General features: G+C 44.8%; 1 protein-coding gene across 48 annotated transcripts in view; it reads left to right on the top strand.

The window, feature by feature from the left end:
- The window catches only part of SORBS1 (sorbin and SH3 domain containing 1), a 242,855-nt gene that overhangs the window by 179,985 nt on the left and 39,330 nt on the right, over positions 1 to 23,540 (top strand). For 27 of the 48 annotated variants that reach the window (XR_004346124.1, XM_032607709.1, XM_032607716.1 and 24 more), the window contains 2 exons: positions 14,268 to 14,317; positions 23,307 to 23,479. Coding sequence is in view for 47 of the 48 variants with exons in the window: in XM_032607709.1 (XP_032463600.1) it covers positions 14,268 to 14,317; positions 23,307 to 23,479 (223 nt within the window). In the remaining variant the exon portion in view is untranslated. Of the gene's footprint in view, positions 1 to 5,204; positions 5,289 to 14,267; positions 14,318 to 23,306; positions 23,480 to 23,540 lie in introns of all 48 variants that reach the window. The other 21 variants (XM_032607724.1, XM_032607706.1, XM_032607699.1 and 18 more) reach the window with 1 other exon arrangement.

Below are 23,540 nucleotides of genomic sequence, written 5' to 3'. Positions count from 1 at the left end.
GGGGGGAAAAAGCCCCCGGCTGTTAGAGTATGTCTTTTAGGTCTTCCTTTTCTGACAAGTGCAATAGAGAGGACGAATTTCATATTCAGTCTGGTTTATGGTTCCCTATACAAGTTCGCATCTCCAAGCAATTATCAGTGGGGAAAATGGCCTGTATGGGCATAGCAGACCACCCTGCAAAAGCAGGGGAGAATTTTTACAAACTGACTAGTTTCATATCTGCCGATCACGTTTCCTTTTATTCACCCTTCATTAGAAAAAGCTGGTTTCAGAATTCTGAACATGGTTAAAGGGATCCTCCAAAGCTCTATAAACCCTGCAGCTGTGCCAGCAGGATGGAATTATCACGCTGGGGATTGATTCTTATTAAAATGCTGTTACCACACTGAGTCCAGAATAAGTAGGCCTCTGAAATGAGGGCTCAAATTATTCTCCCTCCACCTCTTTTGCTCTACATGTTTTTAAGGAATAATTGATTTGACTTCTAATAAAAAGGTGACATCTTTAAAAGCACAAAGGGATAAGTAATTTTAATTAGGAAAAAAGGTTCAACAGGTCACAGAAATGCTTCAGAGTTGTCATTCTTCAGCATTTACTGTGCACCACAGTAATTTTAAGCAAAAAGTTCTGAGAGGTGTGGAGAATTTTGCCTCTGGCTCAACCCTGCATTGGAGGTTCTCTCTCTCTTAGAAGGTAACAAGTACGGAAGGTAATCCTCCATACAGGTCTTCCTAGAAAGAATGTCACGTCCTTTGAGTATATTCCCAACACTTGCATAACAAGTGGTGGACACACCATCACCTGTCAGTACACTTCAATGATTTTAGAGACTCTGTAGGCCTTTGGGTGCTTTTGTATTGGCAATTTATTATTTATTATTGTTCATAGAAGGTCATTGATTTATTGAAGGCTTGCCCCTTAATTTCTTCTTTGTTTCCTCCTCCTTTCCTTCGTTCCTAATAATTTGACCACTATTCAAAACTAGGAAAAAAACAGTAACATAGTTTTATTTTTCTCACTGATACCACAATGGTCACAATGTCTTCCATGTCATAGTCCTTGGGATCATTTATATTGTTTTTACAAACCCCGAAAAGTAGCACACAGTGCCCACGGGGCCCTCTTAGGGGAGTTGCGCTGACCATACACGTGGATTGCCAAGCACCATCTGGTTGTTCCCACACAGGAAGCCCCCTGGTTGTACCAGGACCTGGGCCAACCCAGTTAGGACATAACACCAAAGGCTGGCCAGGGGGGAACATCACTGTGCAGCTGTTTTAGTTTCGTGCCTCTCCCTCTATTTAGCGCTATTCTTCCCAAAGAGTCATTTTTCATTTCAGAGAGAATCTTCATCTTTTCACAGTCTACTCTTCACAGGGGTTGAATTCGTCCTTTACTTTTGAATTTCTTTTCCCGCTATTTTTGCCACATGAGCAGAAACGTTGGAATGTGAGTTTCAGCACGTGAGTCCTGCCTTTTGGTTTCCAGTGTCGGGTTTACCAGAATTTGAGGAACCCCCTTCCTTCCACAGCCACCACCCCACCACCGCACACATACATACACACACACACACACACACACACATTTTTGTTGTTGTTAACTCTGAATAAGTATACTAACTAGAGACAGACAGATGTAGAATCTAAATGTGCTCTCAGAAATGCACATCTCCTTTTAAGGGGGAAAATCCACTTTTCCCCCCAATTCTTTTCCAGTTGGAGGTGCTCGTGTCTGCTTAAGCCTGGCAATTTAAATTGTGGCCTCACAGGCACATCTCTCTATCTGTTGTTCACACAAAGAGTTGAAGAGTAGGCCGTAAAGGTTGCCTTAGAGCACATCTTGTTCCTGGAGCAAACCCACAGCATCCCAGACAGATAAATACTGTGCTACCTTCAGAATCCCCCCAGGAGATTCAGTCTTGGTGACCTATTCAGCTGTTTGGCAAACTCATCTGACGTTCTTCATCACTGTTTGGCCTCCCTCTTATCATAGTATGAGTCCATTTTCTTCTCTTCTGGTCTTGGAATTGGAGACCTGTTGGTCAGTCCCTGCTTTGTCAGAAATGGCTTTTTTCAGGCTGTGTTCCTTTTACTTTCCTCCAAAGTCCCTTATAGAGCTGAACTTCAGCTCAATTCAATAAATATATACAATTGACCCTTGAACAACATGGGTTTGAACTGCACGGTCAACTTGTACATGGATTCTTTTCAATAGTAAATGCTATAGCCCTGCACAGTCGTGGTTGGTTGGATCTGTGGATATAGAGGAACCGTGGCTACAGAGGGCCAACTGTAAATTATACTTGGATTTTTCGATTGCATGCACCCCTAATTGCCCACACTGTTCAAGGGTCTGCTGTATAGAATAACTTTGATGTGCCGAGCTCTGCATTAGATGTTGGAGTTCCTGCTCCCATAGGGGTATAGTAGGAAGGACAGACATTAAAATCGTTATTACAGACACGATATATATTTGAAAGTGTAAATAAAACAAGGGGATTTACCCAACTTGGTTTCTTCCCATTTCACTGTCACCTTGAATTCCTTCCTGACTTTTCAAGTCTGTCACTTGCCCCTGTTTTAGCTTGGTGTCATCCACAAACTAAGCAGGCCCGCCCCCTTCTCATGGGGAGTATGAGAAATGTAGACAGCACTGGACTAGGAATTGCAAGGTCTGAGTTCTGAGTTCGAATTCTGACTCTGCCTTATGTCTTGGGACATCGCTTGACCTTTCTGAACCACAGTGTTTTCATCTATAAAATGAAATTATTATCTGGCCTGCCAGCCTCACTGAAGCATTGAGTGAGAGGATCACGTGTGATAATGTGGGTTAAAGATCTATGACCATTATAAAGTGCCGTGTAAATGACCGGGCCACATTCAGATTATTTAATTAAAATCTGAAGCTAGTCTCTGGCTCCCGTCCAAGCAGCAAAACTGTCCTTCAGGACAATCAGTTGTTCCTCTCAAGTCACCTGCCTTTTCTGAGGATTTTGCCAAGCTGGGAAAAGATAGCCACCCGTAGCAGAGAACTCAGCCTGGCCTTGTGGAATCTGCTTTGCCTGCCAGTACAGAGAGCCTGTTCTGCATCTAGAAAGGACGTTTCCTGCCTGTCCGTTCTGTACTTGGATCTGTAGCGGAGTTATAAATGCAGAATCAAATGCTGTGTGATATTGCCTCTTTCACTTTCTCTCTGGCAGCTCAGAGGGCTGAGGCTGGCTGCTCTGGGTCCAAGCTGGTTGACATACCCCCTGACTCAGTTCCCTGCCCAGCATTAACCTCAGCAGTAAAACAATCTGCAAACAACCTTTGACAATAAAAGGGGTTAATTCTTTCAGGACTGAGAACCAGAACATTCAGGCAGTTTCCTGAAAGAGTTGATACTTTTTTTTTTTTTTAATGAAAAGAAACTACTCCCAGAGAGCAATTTATAAATAGTCTTTTAAAATAATAAACATGAAATAGGTTTCATGGAACCCCATCATACAAGGATCTAGGGTGTCCCTGTGTCTAAACTGTCTCTCCTGAATAGTGGTGTCTTCCTAGATATTGCACCTCATTTCACTGAATAAATACAGAATCCATTATTTTACATAATTGCAAAAGCCATTGAGGAGGAACACGCATTCTCCGAGATTTAAGCCCTACGCCCCTAAAGACAGTTGGAGGAGGTTTTAGACTCTGTTTCAATATATATTTCCCTTTGATTTCAACTAACGTCTATCCAGTTAATTTCTGTTGAAGAAAAATCCTCTGCCATATTTTCCTCTATTTAAAGCAAAAGTAGAAATAATGGTAAAGATTCTTATAGGGATTTTTAGAAGAGATTGGTAAAGGTCACTAAGGAAGTTTACAGTCATTTCAGTAAGCTACAAAAGACCTGTTAACTGAATGTTAAGAAAAATGTATCCAGGAGGAGCAGCTTTGTGAAGGAGTCACTTGGAGATGCGTCCACAGGATCTGCAGTTTCCTACCTCATGTGTCGTGGCCCTGAGGGCGTGAAGTTTCTTATGATGTTTTCAATCACAGTGGAAAATGTACATTTACTATTTCATATTGTTGTCAGAATATCACCACCTCTCTGTTTTGTGACTATCAAGATTTTTTGAAACGTATATACCCGTAGGAATTAAGCCGTGAGCCTCTAACACTTCTATCTGATGTGACCATATCTCCAGTTTATTAAGGGGAAACCTGATTTGCTTTCCAGGCATTCATTTTCCAACTAATTATTTCCGGAAACACATGCTCTTCCACAGAGCAAGGTACCAGAACTTTATAAATATTTGATTCAACATGAAATCCCATGGAATCATATTATCAGTCTGTGAACTACTTTTCAGAGTCGTATAAAATGAGAACTCTAACTTATTTTTGTAACATAACCCCGAAGTTTTTTCCCCACCTATCGTTCTGTTATCTGTCTTGTTCAGCTTTTCCCTCGCTTTATTTTTTTCCCTAGTTCTTTAACGTTTATTTCGTAGAACACACAGTATATTCTGTCTGTATTCATCCCCCATGGATGCTTGTTTAAAATGTTTTTTCACTTGTGTCTACAGTTTTTACTTACATCATCTTTCACTTTACTCTGTATGGGACATGGTTTCCACCTACTCATGTGCCATTAAAGATGCAGTATTAACAAATTGGCTTTTATGAAAGTGTCAGTATTTGCTGCTTATTTTGAAACCCTTAAGGCAGCCTTGCAAATAAGTACTAAAACTGTACTAGCCCATGAAAAGTGTTTGCTGTACTCATCTGGCGTAGATGGCTAAATGCTTGATGTGTTCCCCGGGCTATTTGCTCTTAACTAATAGCTCTTTGTAAAGAGGGATAAGGCCTCTCTTTTCTCCCACCACTCCGACAATTACCAAGGGAAACTGTCATGCCCATGTTCAGATCTGTTGGGAAGGTGGCAGTGTGGTGCAGCATTCTCCATCTGTCGTCCCTCTGCCTTGGGACCGAGAATGCCTCCCTCACTGCTCCCTACCTCAGTGTGCCTGTTTTCATAAACACATCCTTTCCCGCCTGTTTCAGCTCCCCTGATTTTGCTCATGTCAATAAAGAAATGGATGATCGCTGCTGTTGAATGCAGGTGCTGTATATTTCTGGAAACCACTGCATCTCTACTGGCCGGTTCCTATGTAATCTCTGCATAATGTTATCCTTCTCTCTCTTCCATTTCCCTATCACCAACCCCTATAGAGTCGGGATATAAGCCCAGAAGAGATAGATTTAAAGAATGAACCTTGGTATAAATTCTTTTCGGAATTGGAGTTTGGGAAACCGGTAAGTTTAATAGCTTCAGTGGTTATAGACACCTTTTTTAATAGTGCTGTTGATGCATTGTTGCTGCTAAAAAAATCAGACCTATTTGTAAAGAATTCAGGAAGTGGGGAGCAGCCTTGTTGGCTGTCAGTGGTGGGATTGTCTATTCTCGCTACAACCTGTGAGCTTTCCATTGCTTTACTTCACCAAGAAAGGACAGTGAGCTCTGGACAGTATTTCTTGCTAGAAAATCCCCCAGGAGACATGGCTAAGTCATTGCTTGTTTCAGGACCTCCCGCCACTAGCAACAAATATCACACACCTTGTAGATTGCATTATTTTGGCCTTTGGTTCAGTTCCTTGACCAAAGTCTTGATGGTCTACTGAAGACAACCAGGAAAATGCATTACACACTGAGAAAGACCAGCATTGTCACTGCTTAGAATAGAAATTTTAGAAGCACACATGCAAGGGAAGTGCCAGTGCAAGTGGAAAAGGGCCTCTCTATGCAGAGGTGATCCTCGAATGCCATCCTGTTACAGGTGACTTTTAGGGAATGATTTCTATGAGGTAGGATAATATTTCCCAGAATTAGAAATGAGAGTTAGGAATTCTAGCAAACTTAGTATTCAGCCCAGTAGCCTGTAGCTTCCCTGTGATGTGTCTGAGTTCACTTTGGTACAAATTGATTTTTGGCACTTAAAGGAGGATTTTCTTGCCCTTGCACCCAAAGGAGTATCAAACCGAAGGGAGAATTGAGCTCATTTTTCCACTGGAGATGACTGGAAACTGACTTTAAAGCTCCAGTTACTTTAAAGTCTTAATTATTACAGCTGCAAAAATAATTTACAGGTGGAGGGATTTAGTGTATAAAAATAAAACATTTTATTAGATGTTTGTATGAGACTTTAAGCATTGAATCGGCATTTGAATCACCATGATTTAGAATGATAGTTTTATTTGCAGATAGCAATTAACTTTACAGCTCAGTAAAATGTTCAATTCTGTAGTACATTTTTAATGAAGATGAAGACGGAGAAATTTAACTGTTGCTCTGGAATTGCTGAGCTTTGTTTGAATGTTCAGTCATTTTCTGAGTTAGGAGCACCTGCCTTGTAAACACTCCTTGTAGGAACAGGCATTCCTCCCACTTTGTCCCCTCCCTGACACTGTCACCTAACGTCAGCAGAGGTGTCCTGGATGAACAGCGCCACCTAATGACAAGCAGAGAGGGAAGCATCCAACCCAAAATCTGCGCCGTCTCCTCCTCCCCACCCCCCAAAGCTTTGGTACACACCTCACTTCTCCTCTCTCTCCCTGTTTTCTCTGCTGTCCACCATTCACACATCAGTGAAGTCTACCTCACGCAGTCTTTTCCACATGCAAAGATTTAACAGTATCCTAACCCTTTTCCTTTTCTTTTTCTTAAAACCTGCTCAATTATCTCACAAGAAAACCTGCAGAAATGTGTACCCCTGCCCCCTCAAAAACCATGATTGGTACACGCAATAATAATGCCATACTCTCATCAGAGAAAGCAAAAGATACTAGCTTTAAATTGTTTATAATAAGGAGTCTATGCCATTGAGTTTTGAAACCCTGTTCAGAATCCACAAATTTCTAGCCATCTCTTCATTTGCCAGATAACAAATAACTATTTTAGTTTTACTGAAATATTAACTTTTAGGAAAAGTTATGAAGCCATTTTTTTCTAATTAATTGTGATTGGTTTGTTTAATTAAATCTGTCATCGTAAATAATACTCTTTTCGTTAGCAGTAGACAGCATTTCAGTCACAGCATATTTAGATGGGCTCTGTGAATAGCTCCATGAATTAGCATCGTTTCTGCTGGAAACTGTAGTCTGAGCCCACAGAACCAATCCAGACAAATGTTGACAACACGGTCCATTTGCGTACAGGGACCTTCCTATAATTTGTATTCCTACCCCATTGTCCCCACTGCCTCTTAATTATTTAAAGACTTAGAGATGCTTTTCCAAAATGTCATTTTCTCTGAAGCCAGAGTGTTCCTTGCATAGACCTTAGAGTCCTTCTTAAATGGGACTACCTCGTTTTGTGTAGGTCTTTTAAAGTAATAGAAGATGATACTTTTGAAGACTTGCCAAAATCGCTTAATCAATGCCTATATCCTGAGGAACAGCACTGAGGCGAAAGGGTCCTTATGGTCTGAGTCATCCTGAGGGTGGGCTTGTTACCTGGTTGAACCAGGTTGATGACTCCCAGAGTTTGGGAGGAAGGTGTGATGGGGAGAAATGTTTTCTTCACTTCTCTCCTACCCCAATCAACTCTGGGCCACAAAAGAGCAAGAGACATAAATAAGAGGGGTGTAATCCATGGCAGTTGTTTTCAAAGACTTTTCAGTCATTCAGAAGCAGAATGAAATTAAAACTACTATCAAACCACGTGGATCATCGTTTCTCCTTTTTATGCCACGTGAACCTAGGACCCACTTCCCCCTAGTAGAGCCTGCGAGAACTTTAGACATTTAGCCTGAACTCCTTTCTTCCTTGGCCCCTTCACTTAAAGGCACCCAAAATGAGCTGAAGTTTCAGCAAGCTCCTGCTTAAATTGGACTTTTAGGTCTAATGAGTTGTAGGGTATCAACTAATTTAAGACTCCAGGGACCATTTGGGGGAAGATTATTTAAAACCAATTTAATTTGTAAGCACTGTCTTATTTTTCACAGTAAGTAAATGAGTAGGGCTACCATCAGTGACTTGGAAACATCTCCATCCCCAGATGAGCGATCCAACTGTATTAAGTGCTTCAAGATGAATGGTAATTGTCAGTGGCACTTACTTTACAAATTGCAGAATATACGCAATTGATATTACATACACAAGTTACTGGTGAAGGCACCTTGGAATCAATTATGTTTCATTTGTAAAATCAATTGCTTTTTATTTGGCCTCGAGTGTCAGCTTTTTCTTCTTTTTTCTCCCCCTGATTTCTATAGAAATTGATGTGATTTCTGTAAGTAAGCTCAGGGCAAAATGTAAAACTAATTTGAATGTTTCCACAGAGTTGGTTATGATGAAATTTGCACAGAATGATAGGAGTTATTAATGATATCATCTCCTCAGAGGTCATTGTGTAAGGAATTTCAAGTCTAAGTGGGCAGAACAAGAAGGTTTACTTAGTGGAAGAGGGGTTGCAAAGATAGAAGCGGCTTGTAACTTCTAGATGTCCTACCCTCTGGAACCCCCTTAAAACAATTCTCCTGGCAGATTTCTACTTCGGGAATGCAGTTCTAATTCTAACATGATCAGTTAAAGGAGAAAATAAAAATAACCTTACAGTTCACTGTTTAAATTCAAAGTATAAACTCTGCTCTCTAAGAGAGATGGAAGGTTTGACTCTACCATCAGCAGTATTATCAAAGTCTAGTTAAACTGTAAAAGGAGATTTTTAAAAACTTATCTAGTGAAATTGTCTAGTTCTACAGTGCAATATTTAACACCTGTTTCATACATGGATTTCATCGCCACAAGCCACAGGAAGTACATTTAGCACCATGTACCCACCCTTGGTCAGATCTCCAAATTCACACGTTTATGAAGACATAATGAATTTTACAGGGGACAAGGCTAGCTTTCCAAAATGTAGGCTCTCAGTGTCCATCTTAGTTGGAAAAGAACAATGAGGAATTTAAATGTTTGTTTTTGTTCAAATTGGCATTAATGCTTTTTTTTTCCTTTGTTCTTTTTAAAGTTTTCAATATTTATAATCCAACAGTGATGGACCCTTGAGACAGAGATGCAGAAATAAACCTCCCACTTGAACATTTCCAGCTCCTGAGTTCCATGGGCTCCCCAGGTGGCCTCAGGAGACAGGGTGCCCGCTCCTTTTGTTTTTAGTTCACTTTTCTGTGTTGAGACAGTTCTCCTAGTGTTGCCCCTCTTGGTTTGAGCCGGTCTCCATGTTTGTCTTTATGTCTTTACGCTCATTTCTTCATTTCCTCCTCTGCTTCCCGTCAGCCTCCCAAAAAGATATGGGATTATACTCCTGGAGACTGCTCTATCCTTCCTAGAGAGGATAGAAAGGTAATTCCACTGTGGGCTGTGTGTGTGCGCTCTGGCCTGGCTAGTGTGCGTGTGTTGTGGGCTTTTTTCTTTTATTAAATCCCACCCCCTTTTATTTTTAACTTGATTGTAACTTTTTTTTTTTTTGGCTTGGTGATAAAACAGTTTAACAAAGTCTCTTAAGACTTATACTAATGTGTAGAGGTTTTTAAAGCAACGGCTTATTCTGCTGACATATAGTATGTGTCATAGTCACCATACTCTGAAAAAGAGAAAATAGGTATTTCCTAAAAGGTAGGTTTTGGGGGTCTGTGTAGTTCCTCTCTCTAGCAAGTAGAGTAGAGTTTTGGAGCTCTGATTACCACAGGATTTATATTCTCTATGCCTAATGTTGCATTCCCTGTTTTCCTGTCTTTAACTCATTTCTAGTAAGCTCTTGTGTTTTAGTCATGCCATCTTTGCCTTATTAATGTATGATACTAAACAAACTCGTTTTTCAAACGTAACCTTCCATGCTGTCTGCCTTTCCTCCTAACTAAAACCCTCTTTCCCATCTTTTCTTTCTTGAACCAGACTAATCTAGAAAAAGATCTCAACCTCTGCCAAACAGAGTTAGAGGCAGATTTAGAAAAAACGGAGACGCTTAATAAAGCACCCAGTGCAAACCTGTCACAGGTATTTCCGAGTTTTTCTCGTGCCCTCAGTTCCCTTTGCTTTCTAATTTGTTCTATGGTTTTTGATGTAGTTGGGGTGATGAATGGTTATGCTGGTCATTTTTAAGCTGCATGGCTTTCTGGCTCCTGTTTTAGGTCACCCCTGACCCCCAAGTTAATTGTTGTTTGGATTTCTTTCGAGCTTGGCATCTTCCTTAAAGGGGATTTTTCAAATATATATGCAGGGTGGCTAGTGATTGAACTGCTCCCCCCCGGCTTACCATCCTCTTTCTCTGCTTTCAAGGGGTCACCCTTTTAACTCCCCTTCTGCCCCCTTGTGTGTATACCTTCTCTGAATTTTCAGGGAGCCTTTTTTGGGCAACTTCTATGTCTTTTTTGCAGCCCTGGGAGATACCAACCTCAGAGATCATTTTCAAAAACACAGCAGCTGTGATTCGAGTGCCTCTTGCGTGCAAGGCACTGTCAGAATAGTAGTATTTGTAATTTGAAAGGTCAGAAGGTTCTTAATGAAAAAATGCACTCCGGAGACCAGACAGCCTGGCCACAAGCGTTTGAAACTCTGCCTACATTGATATTTTTAAAGGGAGCTATGTCCCAATGTGGTTTATTAAAGGATGTGTCAGAAAGAGAGAGAGTCCAGGGTAAATGGGCTCCCAAGGCGAAGAAAAATACCAAATGTTTGGAGAACTACCCCCAGGGTTCCCTGACAAAACAAAGGAGACACTTACAAGGAAAGGGTTTCTTTATAGAAAATAAAAAAAGGAATGCGGACACTGCTGATAGAGGCTAGGACGTCCACAGATTGTGGCAGGAGAAACAGAAAATGCTAATGGACCGTGTTATTCTTAAGCAGAACTGAGACAAGGAGGGTCAGGCCACCAGTGTGTGTGACTTGGGTACGAAATCATGTAGAGCCAGAGACTCAAAGCAGGTGATTATGGCCGCAGCCAGGGGGGCCCGGGATACGAGGGGCAGAAGCCAAGCACTGCAAGCCGATCCAGGGGAGTTAGGGTTTGGGAATTCAGAGTCACCGAAGGATGAGGTAGCCAGCAGGACCAGCGGTTAGGCCCAGGGGAACACAGAAGGTGAGCGACAGGGCATGCAATGAGGCAGATGCGTGACGGGGTGGGCATAGTGGGGAGCTGAGTCTCCAACCAGGGCGGAGACTGGCACCAGCTGTAGCTGCTGTGGGAATGGAGGTCTGAGCTGGGTCTAAAGGAGAACTGTGGCTGCAGGTAAGTCCTGAAGTGAGCTGGGGGGCCGGAGGGGAAGTGAATCAGCAGGCACTTTTTTCAAAGTACTGTAATAAGAGTGGTTCTGTAACGTGTGGCAGGATGGACAGCAGCTGGAGAACTACTGCAGTAACCGCAGCCTCCTTGGGGCAGAGATGGGATCCAGTACCTACAACCCTGCCTGGGGCTAGGTGGGCCCGAAGAGGTGTCTGATGCATGAATGAGTCATCTTGACATTGGTTCAATTATGCGTTACCCGTAGTCCCTAACGTGTGTGTGACGTGCTGAGGGAGGTTCTAAATCAGCACAAGAGTGGACTTTGCCTTCAAGAACGTGACAGCTTAGTCACACTCATAAATAAAAGATCTCCAACAGTACACAGCAATGCCTGTAAGAGCTAAATGAACGCTACAGCCTCTAAGTGCTCAGAAGAGGGGGAAATCTTCCAGGAAATCAGGGAAGACTTCTCAGGAGTTGGCCAAGATTTTAAGGGATTGATGGAATTTAGGTACATGGCAAAAGTGGGGGCCATCCATTTGAGGCATGGTAGAGAGCACAAACGTGAACGTGTTTAGGATGGATTCAGGAATAAAGTAGATGAATTCATCTGTAATAGAAAATTTAGGGTGATAATAGTGGAAGGCAGGTTTGGGAAAAGAGGGTTGACCCTGGGTTGTAGAGACTCCAAAAATATGGTTAAAGAGATGGTTGATTTTGCCCTCAAGTCAATGATGTGATTCAGGACTAGTGTTTTAGGAAGGTTAGTGTCCTCACTCTAGAGAGGTTGAACTGAAGGGATAACCTCCAGTTGGAGGTTGAGAGGGCAAGGAGGCTTCTGCAGCAGTCCAGGCATGTAGGGGTGAGTACTCCAGTGGCACCAGCATGAAGGGATAAGGGTAGATGTGAAATCACAGAGGAAATTGCAGTGGGACATTTTAACTAATTGGTGTGAAGAACAAAGAGTTGGGGTAATGGGATGGAGACACAGACAACTGTAGGGTTTTGGCCAGGAAGCTGGAAGAATGGGGACATCAGTATGTCACATAAGAAAGGTGGGGAGAAAATCAGTGCAGAGGTAAGATGAAGGAGGTGGTTTTAGGTAGTTTGTTTTCGAGGTGTTTGTTTGGTATCATATAGGGAATATCCAGTACACAGTTGGAAATAGAAAACTAGGTCCCATGAGAGGCAGGGACGTTGAAAGTCAATCCGAGTCACCTGAAGAGAAGTGATGGTTGAAGCCCTGGGAGCAGGTGGAGACACCCACCCTGGGAGTAGATTACAGATCGAAGAGAGAGTCATGCAGAGAGAAAGGATGGGAGACAGGCAGCTACCCATCGGGATGTTGGATGACACAGAACAGGAGGAGGGGCGGGTCAGAGAAAACCAGAGTGAGGAGGAAACGTGAGAGGTGGAGCAAGTATGAGAGTTGCCCAAGGGGTCCCCCAAAAATAGACTCTGAGGGAAGGTCAGTGCATTTGGTAACCAAGAGGCTTCTAAAAACTTTGGTGGTTGCTGGGTAAGTGGTTGATGGGAGGGAGAGTATGTGGTGAAGAATCAGGGGAGCCCCCAGGGATACAGCACTGATTGGCAACATGTGATTGTGGAAGGAAGGAAGGGGGATGTTTCCAGAGGACTCAGCAGGGTTGTGCAAAAGTTCTTCCAAGACGGAGACCCAGAACGGGGCAGGTGCCAAGGCTGGGAGACCAGTGCGGGCAAAGGGGCTGGAAGGATGGGTGTGGAGGTGAGAGCAGTGCCTTCTCAGGAGTAGAGGGGGGTGGAGGGCAGAGGAGGGCCGGGGGTGAGCCCCTGACGAAGGCTGCCTCCCCTCCCATCGTCCTCCCTCTTTCCCAATCTCTTCCTTTTCCTTCTCCTGGTGTTTTTCTTTCTCTCCTTTCCCCAAGTACCTCTTATCCTCCGCAGAGCTTGTTTTTCTTGAAGTGGTCATTAGTAGAGGTAGGAGCTTTTGGTTTTGGTCGCGCTGTGTGGCTTGCGGGATCTCAGTTCCCCGACCAGGGATCGAACCCGTGCCCCCGGCAGTGGAAGCTCAGAGTCTTAACCACCAGACGGCCAGGGAATTCCCAGGAGCATCTTTAAACATTAACTTTCATGTTGATGTATTCAACTAACACGTTATTTTTAAAAACAAATATATTGAACCCTTTGCCTTTCTTTCTCCAAGACAATAGAAACCCTAAACTCTGTAATTATGCTGCTTTTTCTCTGCATAGACTCTTGGTTTTCTTCCTTGTGCATAGGGGCCTGTAATTTGATAACATGTTCCCTCCCGTCACACTGAAATGGTGATTAATAGGTTTTGTGAAACTGCATTTCTCCCCATTTCCGCACTTCTCAATCTGCAGGGGTAAATAAATGATCTAAAAGTACGGCCTTTTAAAATGCATTTTTTTAAAAACATCTTTATTGGAGTATAATTGCTTTACGATGGTGTGTTAGTTTCTGCTGTATCACAAAGTGAATCAGCTATATGCATACATATATCCCCATATCCCCTCCCTCTTGCGTCTCCCTCCCACCCTCCCTATCCCACCCCCCTAGGTGGACACAAAGCACCGTAAAATGCATTTTTGTATGTTCTGTACCTGAAGTGTTGGGTGACACTCTGGTTGAGGCATGTGGGTGCATGAAGGAGTCTGGTGGGCTTGGCAGGGGCTCCGAGGGTGGGGGGATAAGCTGCTGGAGGGTGCCGTCCATGTCACTAGTGCCTGTTGCCAAGTGGTGGGCCATCTTTCCAGTGGGCCTGCGACTGGAGATAAATGTTAAGGAGTGGGGCGTCTCCCGACCCACCCAGAGAGCCCTGGTTGCAGCCACTCGGAGGCAAAAGCCCAGAAATCCTTCTAGAGAAAGAGCACCGCCTTCCGCCAGCACTGAGACCTTTCCAGCTGAGCCCCCCATCTCCCAGAGGGCTTTATATAAATTAGGAAAGGAAAAGGACTTCTCTCGTTTTCCCCTTGGCTTGAAATATCTGAGTCGAAGTAAGTCATCTACATTCTTTTTTTTTTTTTTTTTTTTTTTTTTTTTGACATTTACAGAGCTCAGCAGTCAGCCCCACTCCGGAAATTTCTTCAGAGCCTCCTGGATAGTAAGTTATCACTCTTTACATGGCTTGATGTATTAAATATCAGAAACGGGAAGAGGCTTGTGTTGTATTTTGTTATCAGTCTAGTGGATTTGAATGATGTACAGTTTGGTGATAAGTAGCAATTATCGTCTTCAAATTATTTTTCCCCCTCCTTTTCCGAATTAATTTTGTGTTGATTCATATTACCTTTGATAAGCTTTTCCCTGTGTTGGCATCTTTACCTTTAGAACGTGTGCTGATCTTTGGGGGAACGGAGTGGGTGACTAAGGCCACATCTGGTATAAAGGCGGGGGTGGGGTGAGGTCCTCAGGCTGGACCTATCATGAGGAAAGATGGGGCCAAGAGAGGGCTAACTTGTCTGATTCTCAGAGATCTTGGTTTATTCCCCCATACCAATTCTTAGAATTCTGCCTGAGTGATGAATGCACACCCCACGCACTTCTTCATGGGGTGACCACCAGACTCCTTTCCCGTCCCCAAACCATCCCAGGTCCTCTCCTAGGTTACCTATCTTTTTTTTTTTTTTTTTTTTTTTTTTGCGGTACACAGGCCTCTCACTGTTGTGGCCTCTTAACCACTGCGCCACCAGGGAAGCCCTAGGTTACCTATCTTTGTACTTCACTATGCAGCTGTTATCCCAGCCGAAAATGCTTCCGTGCTGTTCCCTACCCTTACAAACATGGTGAATAGCCGGCACTTTAGCTTGTATAAATGGGCCCGAACGGATCCTTCCTATACCCAGTCTCACGTTAGTACCGCTTATGGCACTTACTTCTGTTGCTGTCTACCTGACTTATGCTCTTGTGGGTTTTTTTGTTTGTTTGTTTGTGGTACGCGGGCCTCTCACTGCTGTGGCCTCTCCCGTTGTGGAGCACAGGCTCCGGACACGCAGGCTCAGCGGCCATGGCTCACGGGCCCAGCCGCTCCGCAGCATGTGGGATTCTCCTGGACCGGGGCACGAACCCGTGTCCCCTGCATCGGCAGGCGGACTCCCAACCAACTGCGCCACCAGGGAAGCCCTATGCTTTTGTATTTTTATAACTATAATAAATTATGAACTCCGTGAGGGCAAGGACTGCATCTCCATACTGCCTGTTGCACCCTATAGATTTGGGAGCTGTTCTGGTAGGAGCAGCTTCTCATCTCATCACCATTATATCACCATCTGTATCTCATTCTTTGAAATATGACAAGGAGGAAAGGCACACTATTATCTGTTCCATTTGGGTTGGGTAAGTCCACAATGAGCAAAGTTCGCCTCTTCAAATAGAAGCCTGACTTGGTCTGAATGCTGAGTTTATGGGGGCAATTACGGTCACTTGGGCATATCCAACCTATCATATCTTGCCAAAGAAGGCATTTTGCAAGAGTAGTTTCATTTGGAAGTCAGTGAGCTGGGATTAGGGTATTTTGGTGAAAAATTGCTTCAGGTGGCTGGCTGAGTGAATTTCTACCGGATCTAAGGCACTATGCTGGGTATTCATTTTTTTTTTTAATATAAATTTATTTATTTTTGGCTGCGTTGGGTCTTCGTTGCTGTGTGCGGGCTTTCTCTAGTTGTGGCGAGCGGGGGCTACTCTTCGTTGCAGTGAGCAGGCTTCTTGTGGTGGCTTCTCGTTGCAGAGCACAGGCTCTAGGCACATGGGCTTCAGCAGTTGCGGCATGAGGGCTCAGTAGTTGTGGCTCATGGGCTCTAGAGCGCAGGCTCAGTAGTTGTGGCACACGGGCTTAGTTGCTCTGCGGCATGTGGGATCTTCCTGGACTAGGACTCGAACCTGTGTCCCCTGCATTGGCAGGCGGATTCTTAACCACTGCGCCATCAGGGAAGTCCCTATGCTGGGTATTCTAATAGGCGCATAAGATGCAGTCCCCTAATAGTTTCAGGGGCAAAACATGCAAAAAAAAAAAAAAAAAAAGTTAGTAAATAAAAAGGCAATGTGGCAACTGAATGAAAGCGACTGTAGAGGTTAAAAGTATTCAGAAGGCAGCTCCCACAGGATATCAGAGTTAAGAGTGCAGGTCTTGAATGAAATGATAATTTTAACGACTGATTGAGCATTTACTATGTGCCAGGCCCTGTGCTTAGCATTGTATATACCTTACCTCATTTAGTCCTCAACATTTCAGGATCAGGCGTTATTTTTTATCCCCATTTTATAGGTGAGGAAACAAGCACAGAAAGGTAGCGTGTGCCCAGGTTCCACAGCTGTGTGTGGCAGAACTACCACCAGAGTAGGAACAATGACGTTCTAGGCCAGGAGACTGCCAAGATCTGCTGGTGGCAGCAGTAAACTCTCACCTGCACCAGTACTGATTCAAAATTGGGTAATAAATTAACCAAAGACATGCTAAGGTTTACTGTTTTGAGTGGTTAAAAAAACAACTTAACCATTTGTGTAATAGTGTGTTAGCAGGATTGAGGGGGACTCATGCAGACTTTTTAAAAGAGCAAATTGCTTTCAGACACTCTGAGTACTGGTGTACATAGATATCTGATGTGTTAATTTACCAAGCACTGTATTTGTATCATGGAAATAGGTCCAGAGACCTCTGTTTTTCAGCCACAGCCCAGCTCTCATGAAACACTTGACAGGAATAGATGAGCTTTTCCCTCCTGATGTTCTTCCGTGTGGGGATTTTTCAGTAATTCAGGCTTGGTTTTCTCCCAGTTTGTGAGTTAGGTTTTTCAGTATTTGGAATTGGTGAGGAGTCAACATAAGTGCAGTGCCTGATACATATGAAAATGCACAGTAAGAGTTTGTTGAATAAATGAATGCATCTGTGAATCTTAATTAACTAGAATCCAACTTGCTTAGCACTGAGGCAGGCTGCTTGTGAACGGAATCTGGTCCCTTTCACTGCATGGACACGAAACGTGAAAGAAACGTTGGCAAGGCTTGACTTACTTAACCCAAGGGCTGAAGAAAGAGGAGTCACCGATAGCCCAGGATCAAAAACTCTGTGGTCACTGGAGAAGTGATGGTGTTGTCTTAAATCTACTTTCACATCTTGAGCAGACTGCAGCTTAGCATTTTGTTAGCATGATTCCATATCACAATATTAGAAGAACCTGGGAAGAGAAAGGAAGAAATTCACCCATAGCCCCAATATCCTAATACAACATCAGTTCTTCCTCTCAAAAAATATATCTTTCATACTTGTAATCATAGTGTATGTCCCATTTTGAATTGAATTCCCTGGAGTTATCAGATATATAAGTCAGCGGTGTATTTTCATCATGACTTATCATTTCAGCATTGATTGGCACGAATACATTTTTTTCTCCTAACCAAAGAGCTTTACTCTATTTGGCCAGCAGGTGGCACTCAAGAACAAGCTGCTCTTTCCTAAATGGTGATGGTCCACTAGAGAAAACATTATTTCCCTGAATCCAATGTAAGATCAAAACACAAATCATTACCTAAAGAGCTACATGAGAGATTAGAGACTCCCCTGGGCCTTAAAAATGTCAGAAATCTGTGTGCTTGTAGGCATGTAACTTCGTAGAGTCATTTTTTCCACTAATTTGTATTTGGTGAACAACAGAGCTAGACACCAGGCATGCAATGATTCATAAGATAAACTGCCTGGCCTCAAGGGGCTCAGAGTGTCGTTGGGAAATGACACACTTGTACATGACAATCAGAATGCAGTGTGGTCAATACAATGATGGGACCCAAGAAGGAGTGAACATCTCTGTTTTGGGGAGAATGAAAGAAAGGTTTTATATAGCAGCAGCAAATAAAAAGTGAATGACAGTAGCATTACATTATAAATACAAAAAATTTTTTTCATGCAGTACAAAAGGCTTTAAGATTGTCTAGACTCCCTTCCCCAAAGTCTAGAAAGAGTTCCTTTCTTTTTTTTTCCTGAAAACACCAAATGTTTTCTGTCCCCTGCATCGGCAGGCGGACTCCCAACCACTGCGCCACCAGGGAAGCCCAACCACCAAATGGTTTTAAACAGTGAGGCTGGAATTTTTTGTTTTGTCCTCTGTTGAATCTCCACCTAGGAGAGTGATTGACACTTAGTAGGTGCTGCGTAAATATTTGTGGCATGAATAAAATCAGCAGTGAAATGACAAATTGAGATGTTCTCTAGAAATATCATGGGCAGTGATTTGCAGTTATGATTGGAGGGAGTCAGGGCTGCAGGCTTGGGGAGTGGTGCTGTGCTTCCTGCAGAGGTACAGACGAGTGGTCGTGAGCAGTCCCGGGAGGGAGAGAGCAGAAGGATTGATGTGAGCTGTGTCGAGGGCAGGGAGTAAGCAGGACCTGGTGACTGCTTAGGTCTGGGGAGCAAGGGGAGGGAGAAGGGGGTTGATTCCCCTGGCTTTCTGGCTTGGGTGAAGGAAGACAGAGGAACACGGCTGGGGTTGGTTTGGGACAGGTTGGGTTTAAGATGCCTGAGGACCATGTAGGTGAGGATGTGTAGAAGGCAGTTAAATGTCTGTGTCTGGAACTCAAAAGAAAGGTCTACATAGATTACAGATTTGAGCGTGGATTTCATGGACAGTCTCTTTGCACCTTTTAGTTTTGCAAATGAAAGAAATTGAGTCTGAGAGAACCAGATTGTTTCCAAGTTCTTAAACAGAGTGGGTTTGCCTCAGCAATCACATTCCTCATTGGAGCCGGGCTGGAATCACAGCCTGCCAGGACCCTGCCTGTCTCCTCCAGAGCCCTCCTGGTAGCATGATTGAAACAGTTGGGCCTAAGATGATTGCTCTCTTCTCTCACTTTATCCTTTCAGTGAGTGTGTTTTTATTCAATCCCCCTTGAAACTCAGCAGCCAGCTCTGCATCTCAGCCAGAGGGTGAGTTCTCCGCAGTGTCCCCCACCCCGGCTTGCTCTTTCCGAACCGAAAACAGCTCAGCTCAGGCGTCTGAGGGCTGAGCTTCTGAATTTGACTTGTTTTGTGAAGCAGTTGGTGGCTGCTGGTCCTGATCGGGCTTTTCTCCATCAGCCTGGCTCATTTTCCCATCTTCTCTGATCTGTTTGAACACAGCAAAGACCCAGGAATTCTGTGACCTTCTGCAAATGCCTTCACCCCTCTGGTCCTCGGTTTGGGGGACAGTGGGACAAATGATACATCTTTCCAACATTAGGAGGTCTGATGGAGATGATATATTTAAAAACATTGGCCAAGAGTTTTTAGATACTGTTTTGAAACAAGGAGCCCCTCAGCTGCAAAGTGTTACACATGTGGGAAAAGCATGCTGGCTTTGGTATCAGAAAGAAAACAATTGGCTAGAGCAAATCCATTCTGAGAGGTTTCCTGAGTGCTGGTTTGTCGTTCTGGTGGGGAAGCAGGAATAAATGGTGATAATGGGTGGACTAAAGCCAGAGGTGGGGTAGTGGCAGGAGGGAGGGACGTTCTGACAGCTGGTGCAGTAGAGGCGGTATGGGGTCAGGCAGCTGGTTGCTGCTGAGAGTCAGCACCAAAGTGAGGAGGAACTAGGGGGGATTGGGTGGGAGGTTCTGACTGAGGCTGAGGCAATTCAAGGGGAAGGACAGCAGAATAGGAACTGCCGTCAGGCACTCCCCCAGTACCGAGGGAGATCTGCTAACCCCAGACCAAGGTGAGCAGGGCTTTAGAGACTGTCCCTCCCCAAAAGGCTGTTGGTCGGTGAGCCTCAAGGACACCTATGCATGGATCTTAGTTGAGGTTGTACAAAAAAGGAGAAACGTGGTTAAACAGAAGGACAAAATCAGAAAATGCAACCAAAAAGAAGAGGGTGGACTGTGAAGGGGAAGTTTAGAAAAGGGGCAGGTTTGTCTTTCATTGTGAAATTCATACTTAAAGCCGGTTTAGAAGAGCTTACATTTATTTAAATCGGCAGATAGTGCCACAACCTTGCAAGTCACCTTTAGGGGTCCTTCAGCTCTCTAGCAAGAGGTGACGGTTTTTATTAATCAGATCCTGGGTGGCGTCGGTGAACGCCACCTGCAGGCAAAAGCAGGAGAGCCAGAAGCAGCATGGGTGCAGCCATTGTCCCAGAGCCTGCGGGTGAGAGTGGGCACCTCCCAGCAGGGACCAGGCGGGCACCAGTAAGGACAGCCAGCCTGAGCTCAGGTCGTTCTAATTCCCTGTAGTTTTTCTCTTTCCACCCCTCCGATGACTCCATGGTCACTGATTTCAGGAGCTAAGAGCCCTCAGTGAATGTGATATAATCCTTATACTTGTAAAAGAATTTCTAAATACATAATTTCGCAAATTAAAGCATATCCTTAATCAGATCATACGTGCCAATTTTTACTTTCAGAAAATGTGACCTTTTATTCATTCCACAGATATTTATTGAGCATACTCGTGGCCGAGATAGTCTAGTGGGCGCCTGCAAATAAAGAGTGTTTCCCCCATCCCGACCTTTCCAGAGGCCTCTCTCTGAGACACGAACCCTGGAGGGCTGCATGTAGACTCACTTCATTCACACGCCTTTTTTTTTTTTGGCCATGCCGCTGGGCTCACAGGATCTTCCCTGAGCAGGGATTGAACCTGCGTCCTCGGCAGTGAAAGTGTGGAATCCTAACCACTGGACCACCAGGGAATTCCCATCGTTCACATGCTTTTTTTTTTTTTTTTTTTTTTTTTTTTTTGCGGTACGCGGGCCTCCCACCGTTGTGGCCTCTCCCGTTGCGGAGCACAGGCTCTAGACGCGCAGGCTCAGCGGCCATGGCTCACGGGCCCAGCCGCTCCGCGGCATGTGGGATCCTCCCGGACCGGGGCACGAACCCGTGTCCCCTGCATCGGCAGGCGGACTCTCAACCACTGCGCCACCAGGGAAGCCCCCGTTCACATGCTTTTTGTTCTCAGCTTTGAGGGTTGGTTTTCTTTCCCCTTAGATTCCCAATAATGTTCTCCTGTCTTGGCCGAGGAAAGGGGAAGAGATTTGACCCCCTGACCTAGGCCAGAGATAATGAGGAGGGGTCTGGGAGAGCCCTGATAGCCCGGCAGTCCCCTGAATAGAGCACGTGAAGCCCTTCAAGCAGTGGCGGGCACATGGCAAGGGCCCGGGAAGTGGTGGTGACTGGGAGGGGGTGTTACCAGTGCTGGAAGCAATGGAATTGCTCCGGGGAGCTTGACTACTTTGAGGTGGAGACATTGCCTGTCCTACCACGGAATTTCTACCTCTTTTCCACTTCTGACTCCTGGCTCTGGATACGCTCGTCCCGGGGGTGCATTCGTGGCAGGTGGCACTCAGCAGTGATGACACACACGGAGCTCCAGCCTTAAGCCCTGTTTCCCCGTGATGTGCAAGCCTGGGCTCTTGGAAGGTGCTGCCTCCTAGGTGGTAGGGAAATGTTAGAGCGGCCGAGAGTACCGTCTGTGGTGCCCGACGACAAGGCTCAAGTTCCAGCGCTCCCCGTGCACTGACTGTGCCAGCTTTGATGAGTGCCTGACTCTCCCAGTGGCTCGTCCTCATCTGAAAATGGGGAAAGTAGGACCGTTCGTGGGCGTTAAAGAGAGAATGATCATCAGCCACTTAGCACAGTGCCCCGCACATAGGCCATCTCAACAAGCAGGGTGTACGGCTGCTGTTGCCGTCATTGTGTGTAACTCTGGGGACCCAGAGTCTGCGGGAAGTATAAAAATGATTGTATGGTGATGCATGGATAGAAGGAAAGAGACGGACAGATGTATGAGGAAGTAAATGCAGCCCAGCGTTCCTTGTAGAATCTAGGTTGGGGGTGGTATATGGGTGTTCGCTGTTTTAATTCCTTAAACGTTTCTTTCCACTTGATAATATTCATAATATTGGGATGAAGTAATTTCATCAAGCTGTTTACATCTTTAGAGCTGGAAAAATTCCATATTGATGCCGGTAGATGGAATTTGGTAGAACTGAAAAGCAGCCTGGCAGGAGCCTGAGTGCTTTTGTGGAAAAGGGGTCATCACTGATCTGAGTGAGTGTGTGAGCGTGCCCACATGTCAGTGTGTTGGTGGGGGAGGGCATAGAAAACTGGAATTAGGGGAGGGGGAGGGTTCAGCGAGTAGGCGCTCTTAATTTTTTCTGTGCCCCACCTCATTCCAAAAAGGATTTGTGGTAACTTGCAAAAATACCTAGACTTTCAACAAAATAAAAATAAATGAAGGATATAAACCAGCAATAGTTTATACTCATAATACATGTCATAAGGTGCTGAATACAAATTTTGAAAGCAGTGGATGGGATAAGAATACATAGAATCCCAGCTTCCAGTTGCACCTGGGGGCTGATTTTCCTGGAGACCCTAGGCAGCTGGGCCACCTCCTTTCATTGTTGATTTTTTTTTTTTTTTTTTTTTTTTTTTTTTGCGGTACACGGGCCTCTCACTGCTGTGGCCTCTCCCGTTGCGGAGCACAGGTTCCGGACGCGCAGGCTCAGCGGCCATGGCTCACAGGCCCAGCCACCCTGCGGCATGTGGGATCTTCCCGGACCGGGGCAAGAACCCGTGTCCCCTGCGTTGGCAGGCGGACTCTCAACCACCGCGCCACCAGGGAAGCCCCTCATTGTTGATTTTAATGCTCCATTGGTCAAAGCACTTGTGAGGAACAACCCAGAAAAATAATCCAGGTGGTGGACTTGAAATGGCCAACTCTGGCTGGCAACATGTCAGAAGCTCCACTCATGTCCTCGACTATTGCATCTTGTGTGCAACCACTGGGCCCCCAGAACCTCCTCCTGTCTGGCCCCCCTCCTGCCCTCCATCCGCAGGCAGTGTTTCTCAGAGTTATTCTTTTAAAACAAAAGGCAGTCATCTCAAATAGAGCACCTTGCTGCTTAGACACGATTCCTGAGCATTCCGGGGCACCTGTGGGCCTGCCTTGTCGGTAGAGCTCTGTGTCTAACTAAAAATGCCCTTTAGAAGGGACGGTGCTTGGCTGGGATGCCAGGAAGTGTGTTTCCTTGTCCTCAGCTGGTAATGTGCTTTTTAGAAAACTGTTAAAAATACTAAATCCTACTCTCTCTTTTTTTTTCTTCTCTCTTTTAAAATTTCATTGTTCTCAGTGTATATTCTTCCAACTTCCACGCGGTGAAGAGGGAATCAGATGGGGCTCCCGGGGATCTTACCAGCTTGGAGAATGAGAGGCAGATTTATAAAAGCGTCTTGGAAGGAGGAGATATCCCTCTCCAGGGCCTGAGTGGGCTCAAGAGGCCATCCAGCTCGGCCTCAACTAAAGGTAACTGGGCGAAGCCTGCAGGCCTCTCGCCCATCCACACGGCTATCAGGATATCTCTCGC

This window comes from Phocoena sinus, chromosome 16, assembly GCF_008692025.1.
Source record: "Phocoena sinus isolate mPhoSin1 chromosome 16, mPhoSin1.pri, whole genome shotgun sequence".
In the NCBI taxonomy this organism is placed as follows: Eukaryota; Metazoa; Chordata; class Mammalia; order Artiodactyla; family Phocoenidae; genus Phocoena; species Phocoena sinus.
This window is presented reverse-complemented; position numbering and strand designations above follow the sequence as displayed.